Consider the following 14,946-nt stretch of genomic DNA (forward strand, 5'->3'; position numbering starts at 1 on the left):
CAAGTCGTGCGCCTGATGGTGAGCTACACGCCTGTCCATAACACTTGCTGTGCCAATCAAAGCTTTAAATCGCAAAGATCTGAGGGGCACTCGTACTGGGCCCGTCACCTTGAGACATAAGATGACAAGTCCCATGTGCCTGTAATTTCACCAGCACCCTTACTCTTCAAAACCGGAACGCAGTTATGCTCACATTACTGCTTGGCGACAGAAATACGTAATTTCCGAAGTAAATATAACTGAGCACTCCTTAACAATAGTAAATTAGTGCATGTAGTATAAAAATTCACCAAAAATGCACAATTTTGCAAAAAATACATTTTAAAAATTATTACTAAACGTTTTTCGACTGGATGAGTTGATCGTCTTGATGTGATCGATGTATTTTCGACAAAATCCATTACAAACTTTTTTTCCACCAGACGTAACTTCATCATGAGAGTTGAGAAAATAAATAAATTAAAAATATTTCTTAGTGAATTAACTCCAACTGTGATTTATCAATTATTTGTGGATGTTGATTATCATAGCGTATTAATGAGTGGTAAAGTAATTTTATATATAAAATAATTATTATTCTGTAGTGTTTAAGAAAATATAACGTCGCGTCGTTCTAACTTTATATACACACTTTTGTAACTGTAGTCAAGAATTGGGTGTTAATTAATATGAATATGACTTTCCCATCTCAGGCAGTGGTGCCCATGGATTTCTTAAAGGGCCCGAGACATTAATTTGGTACGTGATTCAGAATCTGAAAAATTGTTTCATTTCCAATCACAGTGTCTGTGCTTCCAATGTTATCAATGGTTTCGTATAAGTTTATTACTTTTCATCACTCTTGTTTGTAAGTAGTAGTATAATGAGTCCCAGGGCGATAATTGGTTTTTGTTTTATTTTTACACTCCCGCTGCGCTGCCCCGCTCGAAGCAGCGAAGTAGAACCAGAATAAAACCTCGCGCCAAATCGCGCCGCGAATTTATAGCAACTATAGTTTGGCTTTTTCGAAGACGAAGTAAAATGACAGTTCATTGCTCAAAAGTGTTGCCTGCTTACGGACAGCTAGTGATTCCAGTCGATAAATATTCTATCGACTATCGACTGAATACTGGTCACGTTTATGGAATAAATAGGCGAAATTGTTTTCTGGTCACGTTTATGGAATAAATAGGCGAATTTGAAACATCCTCGATCTATTTATTTATCCAATTACTCCAGCACAAGTTGATTTGAATTGTCAATTTTTGTAAGTTCATACATACATTGTATTTAGAACAATGTTTATGAAAAATACAAAAAGGAGATATGTTTTAAAGTTTTTCACTTATAGATAATCAAACCCGGTTATTCTTGTTAAAATGTATATGAATCAAAATTGATCTCGATACTAACAGGCCAACTGTCGAAATAAGAACAAAGAAAGCTATAACGCTATTAGTAATGTCGTTCCATTCAGTACTTTTCTAATCAACAATCTATCGATAAAACTATCGACAATAACTACATAACTATTTAAAATTGTATAAAAACTGGCAACCCTACAAATGTCATTTTACTGTCTTCAAAAAAGACAGACTATAATATAAAATAGTCGGCTTTATTTAATTTATAATTTTATATATATAAATTAATATGTATTTATTGAATATGTATGTAATTAATACATATACATAAATATATATTAATTCAAGCAGTGTAACAAACTATTTTATATCATAGACTTTACTAACTAACTTTGTTTGTCAGATAGTTCTCCATAAATCCGCTAGATAGCAATGATCCTTTTTACTTCATTTCTGTATCGCGGTGTTAACATTTTCCCTCGCAACTTTCCTTCCCAATGGTGACAAGTTGAACCAAATTTTATTTATACAAACATCAGAACTGTCGATAAGTTTCTAGGAGTTGAGTTCTTGTGGGAACTAGACCTGTGTTGGTCGATCATTTTTGATAACCCGGTTCAATCATGACCCATGGGCAGTGTGATCGGGTCAAATGATTCGATCATATGTTCGATATTTTAGCGGCTTACCCGCCCGTCACTCATGATACTTCCATATGGCGTTTAAAAGTTTCAAATTATACAATTAGCTTTTATTCTATCCTGCTGATGGGTAATGTGTCTATTGTTAAATGCATCATTGATAAAACACACCCAGGACACTAAAATTTCCTTCTAGGAAAAGTAACGGTGTTACAAACCAAAAATACATAACAAAAAAATTATGAGCATTCAAAATTACTAATTTATTATTCATTAATATTTTAATATTAGCTAGTGCACTCTTAAATAAATACAACATACCGAAAAACAGATTACCATGTAATGGATACTACGCTACGAAGCAATTAGGATGAATGATTGATAGACATATTGATCTGTTAACCTGTTGACCAGTTGACTCGGTGATTGATTGCTTCACTTTTTGGTTCGATTTGAACGACGGTTCTATTGAACGAATGCTCTATCGAACAAATGATCAACCCAAACGAAGAGTGAGAAGGCGACCCGTGCCGTGAATGGGGACTTCACGTGTGAATGAACGAGATAACAATAATATTGTGAATTGTTGAATAGTCTCTAAAATTTTAGTGATAAAGACGAATATTGCGCGCATGACCCATGAAAACATAAAATCATCGGGTTATTTAGATGCTAGTAACCGGGTTATTGGATCTCAGGTGCTGTTCGAATCATTTTGATACGATTGAATACGATCGACATATATCTAGAGGGAACAACTGCCTGGACCTATCTGATAGTATGCTCTTGCATTTGTACGTGTAGTACCGCCGCCGCCGCGTTACATTTCTTTATGTAATATGGTATATACTTTTTTTTTTGGAAATAAAACCTGAAACTGGGCTGGAAGTTTTTACTCAATTTTGTGACGTCATCAAGTACGACATAGAACCCTCTCTAGAGTAGTACATTTTATTTGTATATAAAGCCAATGCAAAAAAATAATGCACAAAAATAGAAATTCCTTAAATATGAGATACTTAAAAGTTTCTAAATATGATATGAATAAACTATATAGTTTAATTTTCTATTTTTCAAATGTGTTGAAAATATTGTATCTATGCCACACGAGCGGAACACCAATTACGTATGACTCTTTATTAGTAGCAGTGGAGCTCCTTGTGAAAGAGTTTATTTCTCTCGAGAGTTTGGGTGTAATTTGTGGTTGTCTATGTATGTGTCCATGGCACCCGCGACATAAGGTTTCCCTAGTGCGGGGCTATATTAAGTATGTGCATTATTCTTACATTATTATATCTTCAAGGCTACTAAGTCTCTTAGATTCATAATGCGTAACTAAGTCTGTTTCTCAAAGTCAAGAACTTTAGGAATATTATATTGTCTCTATGTTATATGTTCGTAGTAAGTTGGAATATGCTTCCCAAATTTGGAGTCCGAGATACCAAGTGTATATAGAGAGAATTGATCAAAGTCCAAATCAAATTTATTAAATTCTTATGCTATAAAATGAGTAAGTCTTATAATTCATGCGACTACCCACGTCTCTGTAAGGATCTGAATCTATTACCTCTAAAGCTTATATTCTAAACATTATAAATGGTAATGTTGACTGCTTGGACTTATTGGGTGATATTTCGTTTATTGTTCCTGCTCATTCTATGAGATACTATCACCCTATTGCAGTTCCCTTAGCGAGGACTGACAATAGACAAAATAGTTTTCTATGTAGAGCTAGCAAGAGCTTGGATAGTGTGCTGAGCAATCATGACCTGGAAGTTGGTATATTCAATTGTAATGTTGATGCGCTAAAGCGTAAACTCACGGACATTCTATTTACCTATTTTTTTATTACCTATGTTTATTAAATAAATTGTGATTAGCGCAGGTATTGGGTTATTATATTTGTGTAAATGCATGATGTCAAGAAATACTGTTTATTGTTCGTTTGTTTAATGTTCGTGTATGATTTGTTTGAAGCTATAGGTGGAAAACTGTAATTGGCTTTATGTTTATATTCTTGTTTTTATTAAATGTAAGAAGCTGTTGGTTGTTCATGAATAAATAAATAAATTATTATTATTATTACATATTTCTGCCGTGAAGCGGTAATGGGAGCATTACTGCGTTCCAGTCTTGAAGGATAAGGGTGCTCCTAAAATTACAGACATATTGGACTTGTCAACTTATGTATTAAGGTGACGTGCACAGTGGCAGTGCCCCTCAGATCTTTGCGATTTGAAGCTCTGAGTGACACTGCAACTGTTATGGATAGGCTTGTCGCTTACCACTAGGCACACATACCATAAAAAATACGACGTCAGAAATGATAGCATAGTATAATAAGACAAGTATGGTAACCTCTTGTATGTGTGCGTCCGCGCCGTGTACGGATGTACACATTCGCATAATCTTGCCATGCACTCGCATTGCATAACACTGGTCGTTCTAACGCGCCTTTCATTATTATGCGAATATCTGCGTTTGTACACTGCGCGCGGCGCGCAAGCACACATTGCGCTATTGCTTTGTACTCCTCTTTGTTACTATGGTGAGAGTCATCAAAATATTTGTATAAGTAAAGTTGACACTCTACTTATTTTGTTATTTTCAACTTCTGATTCAGCTACAATTAATTTAAGGCTGTTCAAGGCTCGAGTGAGTAGACAATTTTTAGACAAAAGACGAATATCGTCGGTCATATTATCGTTGAACATCAGATGAGTATGTGGCCATGCGTTCCTCTGTTTTATATACAAAATGTTTCCATAAATTCATTATAAATGTACAACACACTCTGTATATGTCTTATAACAGAAAGAGTATTTTCATTACGTTTCCACAAAGAATAAATCATGCAAGTGTCAAATGCAACGCCGTTTTGGTTCGGTCGGAAGGATCTGAATATTTTCTTACCCTCATAAATGTATTTATTTATGACAATATGATAAGCAGCAGTGTAGATAACTATAATAAATAGGTTTATGCGACACCGTTTTATGTACGTTCACTTCTCTTGTTACCCGTACATAGACCAAATTACATTACCTGCATTGGGAATTTATTCCTGCTACAAAACCAGGTAATGTGGCAGGTCTATTTGTTCCCGTTACAAAACCAATATGTAATAATAATAATATGTAATGTGCGAGGGAAAAAACTGCTACGGTCATTTATTACAACGTATGTTACAAAAATCTATATTTTTTTAATAAAGACATTCTACACTTTCGTATGAGGCCATTGTGCACCATGTAGGACCAGTATGGGTTGGGAACGTCACTTCGCACTTACGATGTATCTCTTGAAACGCCGCGACATTCAAATCTATACGCATTGCATATATATTATTATTATTATTATGTGCATCTTACATTGTAAATAGCGTAGATGAAGGGATTGTAGCACGAGTTGCTCATGGCCAGCCAGTCGAAACAAAAGAAGATCACGTTTATGTATCTGTACCTGTAAAAGGATAATATAAAATAATTGAAGGATATGATTACATTTCTCGTCGATTAGCGACTTCAGCGTTTATAAAAATTCCTACAGAATCATTTCCAAATATACTGAGTATTAAGGCGATGAGGTGCCCAAAATAGCTTAAATATGGTGTTCTTGTGTAAGTTTTTAGGCGATAACATAGCACGTGGAACTTTGAAAATAGTATATCCTGTAACACGTATCTTGAAGTGTAGCTTGAAAATCCTACTATATTGCTTATTGTCATAGGTAATACAAAAACTGGATTACAGTGAGACTGGTGGTTATTTTTTGACATATTTTTCTCGGGCAAACCAAATTTGCTTACTACCAAATTTGGTGAGGTTATTTAAATGGTACTAATCTTGATCCAGACACTTTATTTGTTTTAAATAAAAGACAAATAACAAATTTAGGAGTAAAAAGTAGGTTTCGCCTACTAAAGTACGAGCTAAATATTTGCTTGCAAATTATGGACAGGCACTTAACAGTGTGAAAAAATATCATATACAAAAAATACGTAAATAAGTAAATATAATGCACCAATTCGTTGAAATCAAAACAAAATATTAAAAGTCTTTAGCCATTAGGTGAGAATAAAAAAAAATATTTTTGGTTGGATTAGAACCTAAAACATAAAGTATTCAAAACAAAAATGAAATTATTGTTTGCGTCCTTGATTATTTAGTAAAATTGCAACGTTGAAAACTGCTGCGTAGATTGCGTTCGTGTGATACGTTGCCAGACCTCTGTTTTGACCAGTTTTGACAAATTAATTTATATTGTATTGTAATCGGCTGTCTACCGTCGAGCACGATACTTACGAGATATGTATTTGGACATATCGAGTTCTTAGGTTTTCGTGATTGTTACAAATAGGAAATGAAACTATTTTTCCGGATTAAATCGCGTATATTTGTTTTTTCAAACAAACTGACGTTTCGGGTCCTTTACAGGTCCCATGTCCCAAACGTAAAGGGCCCGAAACGTCGGTTTGTTGTTGTGGTGTTCTACCTAAATAAATACCTCAATTTCACTCGAGGTGTGGGTTGTTTCTTGTTTGCATAACATGTCCAGTTATTATATGCTTTGATATTTTTTGGTTTGATAGCACGTGTGTATTTTAAGTACAACGCCATCTATTAGCCGCAATCAATATTATGTTAAATCAAGCGGAAAGTCCAACTACCACACTCTTACCGCGTCGGGGCGCATGGCGCCACCTTATTGGAGAAATTATAGTAGGCGCGTTATCGCTCAAGGTCATCGACGCAAGGTCATTGATGCTTGTCAGCGTCTTAAGTAACAGTAGATCAGTTTCTTCATATTACTTTCATACAATAATGTTTTCACAATTTTTTGGTCTTTATGTTGTGTACAGATCTGGTGAATGCGTCGCCAATACACTGCACGTACGCTACACCCACACACGCGTGCAATTAAGTGCGCCTGTGTAATGTCATCTAATAATGCGAGCGAGTCGCACGCGAACAGATCGCACTACGTAAACGCACATGTGCAGCTCGCGAGCTTTTCACAAACAGGTGCATTCTTGATGCAAAAAAATATATTTTTTTTAAATTTAAAGTTTTCAAAAATAGTGTATGAAATCACAGGACGCGTGGCGGGTTAAAGCAAGTCTTCCAAGTGACTCTTAATCCTGCTTTACATGCTCATTTAACACGAGAAACGATGATTTTGCTGTTCTTTGATGATTTTCCCGTGGCTGATGCTACTTTCAAACTGCCCCTTATGTATTTCTTGTTGTCTCATCTATTCTAACCACTCCATGGCATTTGCATCTCAGATGTTACTAGTAACATTTTTCGTTCTTCGAGACAGACTAATTTACCGTACCGCCAGATTATAAATTGAAATTTTTCTTCTATAAGTAACTTCATTTTGTAACATTTTTTTGCGGGAAATAGGTTATATCTTTAAAATGGCCATTTTGAAAAAAAAAACATTGGTATAAATACAATTTTTTTATTTTAATTGCTCTAAAAAGATTTCAATGTATTTTTTTGTTGAGAAACACGTTTGTATAACACAAAACATATTGGTTTAGATTTGTATGCAAAGCGAATAAGTTTCCTTCACAGTTGAAGGGTTTAGGGCATGTTGGGACCTCGTTTCATTCTATTACAAAAATCAATAAATCGGGCAGTATAAGTAACCTTCGATTGTTATAATTTCATTTACTGCCAGGAATTAGCCGGTAGTTTGTCGTTCAAGTTTATTCCAAGAAGTAAAACAATCCTCTAATTTGTTATAATTATTAATACAAAGATCGCAGAGAACACTCAGAAAAAAATATTTCGATCCGGCCGGGTTCGAACCGACGTGTTCAAGCATACCATGCCAGACACTATACCAACTAAGCTAAGGAACGAACCAGCGGACCTCACGGACCGGACCTAATTTTTCTATGTGCTTGAGTCGCACCTTTGTATTTTGTTATTTTGTTTTTCAACGACGTTTTAGCCGTAGCGCCATTTATAATAAATCTGTGACATTTCGTCACCCAGTTTACAGCTACCAGCCCCGTATTTGTATTAATAATTATAACAAACTAGTGGAGTCATTTCACATAAAAAGTTTTGGGCTTTCTTGGTTCTGGCCTTACTTTCGTTCTTCGTCTGACATCCGTCCGAAACAATTACTGTCAAATAAGTAATATTCGACAAAATTAAAAGACTCATGATGCAAATGAAACTTCATACTTGACATTGTCTTTTAACATCGAGTATATAACCAGAAATAGAGACAAAATGTCATTTAATTTGATTGAAAACACTTCTGCCATATCATTACATGCAATGTGACAACTGCGCTCCGACTGGCTAGCCGGAATTCGAAACAGTTGACGGGTGTCGTCAATTGTTTCACTTCAAGTCGACCAGTTTCACTTGAGCTTTGCTATAATGGACGAAATTGTAAAATTACACATTTAATATCTAATTACCGATGAAATGTGATTCCGTTTGTTTTGTAATTAGACGTTTTGCTATTTTTCCCACATCACCGAATAGAACAGCCCCCATTGTTAGAGATATTAGCTTTATTACAATAAATACAGAATATTTTTAGAATATACGGAGACGCCTATACGGACACCCCTATAACAGTGGGAACCTCTACTCTCGAAGTTGTTGACGAGCATGTCTACCTCGAAACAAACCATTCAATTAGGCAGGGCTAACTTCGGGAAAGGGTCAATAGTCGAATCCGACTCGGTTGGGCAGCTTTCGGGGAGCTCCGAGACGTCTTCTCGTCCGCAATAACGCAGTCCTTGAAGACAAAAGTATTCGAGCAGTACGTGTTGTCAGCGATGACCTACGGCTCTGAGACGAGGTCACTTACTATGGGCCTCATAAAAAAGCCTCAAAGTCACTCAACGAGCGATGGAGCGAGCAATTCTCGGCATTTCTCTACGTGATCGAATCAGAAATGAGGAGATCCGTAGAAGAACGAAAGTCACCAACATAGCTCGAAGGATTAGCAAGTTGAAGTGGCAGTGGGTAGGGCCCATAGCTCGTAGAACTGATGTCCGGAATAGCACAGAAGTTTCCATTAACACTTTTCTGGTTTTAATACCGCAGAAAAAACCGGTAAGCACTATTCTCTAGAAACTGTTAAGTTAGAGAGAAAACTAAACTAGACTCTTATATGTGCACTCATTGAGAGCGGTGCATATTTTTATTAAAGTTCAGGAATATACAACGTGCTTGAAGATAATTTTATTGCATATTACACCCTCTAGTAAAGAATTTGTAAAGTAAAATTGTTGGGACACAATAATGAGCTGAAATAAATAACTTCGTTAAATATGCCATTCTGTTGTTGTTATAAGTATGTGAAACAAAATGTCCTTTTATTTAGAACTTTGTTATATCGTACCCTTGGTATAATAAATCCACATTGTGATCTTCAGATATCCGACCTCTTACCTCTATAAACTACGTGAGGCCCTTTTTAGTACGGCAACTGTTTGTCCTTCAAAGAGCTTTTACCAAATCCCCTATGATTAATAAACTCAACACTATTAGACGTAAATACACTGTCTGTCCATCAGTTACAGTCTCCGTTACTTTTGCACAGTGTCATTTTTATTTCCTGGGAGGCTACAAACATAGGTATACGTGGGGCGTACTATAAGTTTCCGGAATGAATAAGAAAAAAATACTATATAGGGTCAGAAATGAATTTATTGTTTCTCAAAATTTTCTCCGTTAGCGTTAGTGCACTTTTTCATAGGAATGAACCAATTTTGAAAACATTTATGCCACTCTTCCGTGATAATCTCTGAAACATATGTTTCATACTCTTCGACAGCCTCTTCAGGCGATGAAAATCGTTGATCGCGTAACTGGTTCTTAAGTTTTGGAAATGAATAAAAGTCATAAGGTGCCAGGTCGGGACTGTACGCGGGAAGGCACATAAGGTCAATGTTATTCACCTTCAAAATTTCATTTGTCTGTCTGACCGCGTGTGAACTGGCATTATCGTGGTGCAAAATGATACGGGCGTTTACGGTTATTTTTACGGAGTTTGTCAATAACTTCCGGTAAACAAATGCTCGTATACCAATCACCATTCACGGTATAACGATTCTCTAAAGCAATAGTAGCCACGTGTCCAGTTTTATTAAAAAAAGAAGCAATCATCCGCTTAGAGGCACTTTGCACGCGCGCTACTTTGGTTGGTTTCGGCTCATCTTGAAAGACCCATACGCTCGATTGCTGCTTTGTTTTGGGATCGTAACTACAAATCCATGTTTCACCACCTATTAAATTACACTTAAAGTCGTAGAAAATCACACTACGAAAATTTTCACGAGTTAAATCTATGGTGATGTAGACAACCAATTTCTAAAATGACGCCACAATGCAAAAACAAGTGACAATCAGATGAAACAAACTGTATTCTACAGCCAAATAGTTCCATTTTCAAATATTGTAATTACTTTTTAAATATTGTTTATGTAAGTGGCCAATTCCGGAAGATTACAGTGCGCCCTATGTATAATAAGATTAACACTGTTCTTAATATTCACCCTTTGTGCAGAGCGGAATGTAAGAACGTTATTACTAACTGGCTGTTGACTCTCGACTAAAAAGCTACTTGCCACTCACGCACACGCACACGCACATGCACACGCAAACGCACACGCACACGCACACGCACACGCCCGCACTGGTTTTAAAAACCTTAGCCTTTTCCTTTAAGGAAAGAATTAAAAAACAACATACGAACTACACGGAACAAAATATAGTTATGATAACTCTCCTATAGCATAAAAAAGTTATTGACTACTTTCGTTGGTAGAATCTTAAAGGACTATCCACACGCCCGGGACGTGGACGGAGCGTGCTAGTTTGTATGAACTGCGGGCCTGTCTCGGCCCCGGCCCGGACACGGACATGCGTGAACGAGTTCATACAAAATATACACAACGATATGTTTTTGACCCCTAACGGAGCACGGCCCGTCCACGTCCCGGCCACGGCCCGGGCACGGCCCGGATATGTGTGGATAGACCTTTAAATCTCTCACCTGAAATGTTGTCATTTCGGAGTGTGACCTTCTGCCACTAATATAATTTATTGAAATTTATGTAATTCGTCAGCGTTCGAAACTTTTTTTAAGTTAAGTTTTTTTTTGTACAGTCGACATTTTTCAAACTCAAATTCAAATTCATTTATTTCTGAGTGATACACCCTTTTTTGTACATAAGATCATTGGATACACAGGTTACAAAAGGTGTTACGAAAAATTAACATAGAATCACTGTTATCCACCCAGTAGCATACAAAGTTTCATTTTTTTATACACACTTATGCAATAATTTATATACTGTATTCTAATATCAATTCTACCTAAACGAAATCTGTAATATAGTAGAATGTCATCTCATTGATGTAATTAAATTACGTTGTCCTAAACTCTGTAGCATTTCAATTCAATCATTGCAATTCCTTATGTCAATTGAAACTTTTTTGTAGACCTTCGAAGCCATTCAACTACGCTTTCTCTAAGTAGAGCAGTTTTGCTTGGTCTGGTTTGTAATTGATCAGAGCGGGCGGCGTGCACTTGTGGCATGTTGAAATAATTCAACATGACGCTGTACGAAAAGTGATAATTGAAATATTCCTTTTAATGCTAGATTGTAGCCTACACGACAAAGTTCCGGCTGTATAGATGTTTCAGAACAGTAGTTACTTAATAGAAACTTAAAATGCAAAGTTAGGTAATGACAAAGGAAAACAATTTAATGGGTTTTTGCAATAATCCAATTTAATGGGTTTTTTAATTAATCCAATTTAATGGATTTTTAAATGATTACGAAAAATAAATTACTCTTTTGTTGTCAGTCCTAGTCATCGTATATTTCTAGTTTTTAATTATAATTTTAACTTTGCTTTGTTCAATACAGAAGATACAATTTTCTACTATAAAAGAAATATTTTTAATTATTTATATGGCGACACTGTATTTTGTCTCTTGAAAGCACCAGTAGCTATGTTTTTTTCTGCCCATTTTTGTTCAAATACACAATGACTGTCCCGACTACTTTAATAATAAAAAAGATTTTTTAGAATAATTTAGATTTTCATTTAACAATTGCTTAAACGAAATATAAAGACATCCTCTTTGGTCGAGTGGCTTACGCAACAGTTTTCATGGTGTTGCCATATCTGAGGTCCCGTGTTCGATCCTCGGCCGGGTCAATGTAGAAAACTAAGTTTTCTATATTGTCACGGGTCTAGGTGTTTGTGGCATTGTCGTCGTCGTTTCCTATTTCCATAACACAAGTGCTTTAGTTATTTAGTTTGGGATCAGAGCAACGTATGTGATGTTATCTAATATTTATTTATTATAAAACTAGAAACACTGCTAGCTCCTTTTCGGAGGTTAGGTTACTTGACAATATCTATACTTACTCATTTATTAAAGGTAAGAAGGACTGTAGTAGCATGTAGCTTTGTAGAGGAAGCCAACACAGCGCAAATAGTGCTACCACGAGCACGAGCATCTTTATAACCTGTATAACAGAAAAGAAAATATTAAATTAGATATTAATCAAAAATAAAATGTAGACTTTTTAAGTAAATGGACTTGCTCTTGGTCAGTGCCTAGCCCTGAAGCAAAGATAGGATTTACGATGGAACCAACTCGCCCTGAAGATACTAATTCTGTCGCATCTTAAAGATACTCGGGTTGTGTGTGCTCAGAAACACAGTCGCAGGCAGGGAATTCCATTCCTGGGCTGTGCGTATAATAAAAGATGACGAAAAGCTTTCAGTACGCCTGAGGGGAATACCAACCAAGTAAGGATGATATCCCGCCGTCTGGATGTCCAAGGGTAAGCAACGGGATGAGCTGATGGAGCTCATGAGCATACTCTCCGAAATATATTATTACTATAATAATATTGTTGATAAAAAAAGTTTGGAACTACTATCCAGAAAAATTGTGTCAGAGCTATATGTAGATTAGGCCCGCTTGTTAGCTTTTTAAAAAAGCGGTCTACAAGATTTAGACCGCTTTTTAAAAAGCTATCAGTTCTAACGCTTCCGCTATGTACGTATTTGAAGTATGCATGTTTGTATCGAGTTCTTAGGTTTTCGCGATTGTTACACATAGGAAATGAAACTATTTTTCCGGATTTAAATGGCGTATATTTGTTTTTTCAAACAAACCGACGTTTCGGACCCTTTACAGGTCCCATGGTCTCAGTCAACCGTGGCGGTGGCGACCTGAAAATAGTAGTGAATTACACGAGGCGCATTATCAGCGCTTCGCGCTAGCTCGATGCTCGGGGTGCAGCGTCACCCCTGTACCTGAAGACAACGTGACCGATTGACGTCAAAAGTGGAAACGGCGACTCGGAGCATCGGATAACGCGGCATTCGTAATCCAACTTCGATTACTTATCGTCTACTTTTTATATTGTAATTTCTTTTAAATAAATTGGAAAAATAAATTGATTTTTTTGCAACATCGGCTCGCAACAAACGTAATTAAAGACTTTATTTAGATTAGTATACAACTGTATTTACACAAACCAAACTGAACTCGCATTTACGGACAGAGAAAAGAATAATAATAGAACTACCCCTGCATTTTATAATGGATTTTAAGTTATATTTGAAAAAGAGCTCCGTTAACTTTTTTAATTTGCTCGACAAAGGGAAATCAAGGTTCGATTTATATACACTATCTTACAATTTCATCTACTAATTTCTACCCCAGAGACACAATTACGTGGTAGATAGCCCGGTGAAGTTATCTAAGCTGTATAGACTAGACCCATGGTAAATTTCACTGCTACATTAAAAAAAGTCGCACCATTGTCGCAGCACTATTCGCACAAGGATTGTGAAAAAGTGGGAATCTGTCACTTATTCCCTTTTGCATTATTTTTTAGCATGTAATCAATATAGTTAGTAAATTTTGTAGCAACATTTAGTTAACTATTTGTTTATTTGACAGAAAAAAATCATTTATTTTTGAAGCGACGATAGAAGGCGAATTTTGGAATTAAAAAGTCAAGCAATTACAAACGAACCAGAGTATTAATTATGCTAAACAAATGTGAAATTGGTTCGTTGCACAGATTGGCCTTATTGGTAGATCAATGTTTGCACCACATTTTATTACTTTTAAAGATACGTAGAATATATATTGATGTTAGAATTTATGCAATTTAAATTTTAGCTATTTCAGTCATTTTCGTAACTTAAAGTGTCGCACAAATGTGAATCTTATGTCAGATACCGGCAACTTTATAGAAACGAATATTTTATTTTCATACAAATTGCGGTTGCGGCAACCGACGACTGTGTCCGGTTAACCAACCGGCGACTGTGTCGATTTCATATCAATTCTATATCACTTTTAACCATTTTCATTCAAAAAAGGAGGAGGTTCTCAATTCGGCTGTACGCGTTACTCGATACTCCACATTTGTGAACCGATTTTAATATTTTTTTGTTGGAAAGAGGGTATTTCAGTATTGGGTCCATTTAAATTTCAAGAAATTATTCCACCTCTAAAGCCCGCAATACATGTCAACCGAGTCGAGGCCAACGCAAGCGTAGACAAATTGATACACGGCTAGTGCTACCGTCTACATGTTGGCTGAACCTAGGCTAATACGAGCGTAAGCAAATTGATTAGACGAGTTTTGTGGAGCTGCCCACACGTTGGCCGCTGTCAGTTTTCATTGTGCACTGAAACAATATGGACGACGCCGACGTAGAAGTTATTGCAGTTGCTGCTATTTAGTTAATGAGCGTAATGTATACCGCACTAAAGTACTAAAAAAGAAAAGGAAAAAGAAGGTGGTCGATGGATGGTCGATGGTGAGTATTTACAAAAATAGAACAAGGTAAGATGATAATCGAAAAGGTCTTTGGGATTCCAAATAATAGATTCATTCTAATAAAACTCCAAGAACTTGAAAAATCTTGATTTTT

General features: G+C 36.1%; 1 protein-coding gene across 1 annotated transcript in view; it reads right to left on the bottom strand.

Annotated features, from left to right (window-relative positions):
* Window positions 1-14,946, bottom strand: part of LOC113236628 (RYamide receptor-like) — a 133,953-nt gene that overhangs the window by 18,883 nt on the left and 100,124 nt on the right. The window contains exons 8-9 of the mRNA XM_026472788.1: window positions 12,409-12,509; window positions 5,356-5,446 (exon numbers count right to left, since the gene is read on the bottom strand). Coding sequence (XP_026328573.1) covers window positions 5,356-5,446; window positions 12,409-12,509 — 192 coding nt within the window. The remainder of the gene's footprint in view (window positions 1-5,355; window positions 5,447-12,408; window positions 12,510-14,946) is intronic.

The sequence above is a fragment of the Hyposmocoma kahamanoa genome, unplaced genomic scaffold, assembly GCF_003589595.1.
Source record: "Hyposmocoma kahamanoa isolate Upper Pololo Valley unplaced genomic scaffold, ASM358959v1 92, whole genome shotgun sequence".
Lineage (NCBI taxonomy): Eukaryota > Metazoa > Arthropoda > Insecta > Lepidoptera > Cosmopterigidae > Hyposmocoma > Hyposmocoma kahamanoa.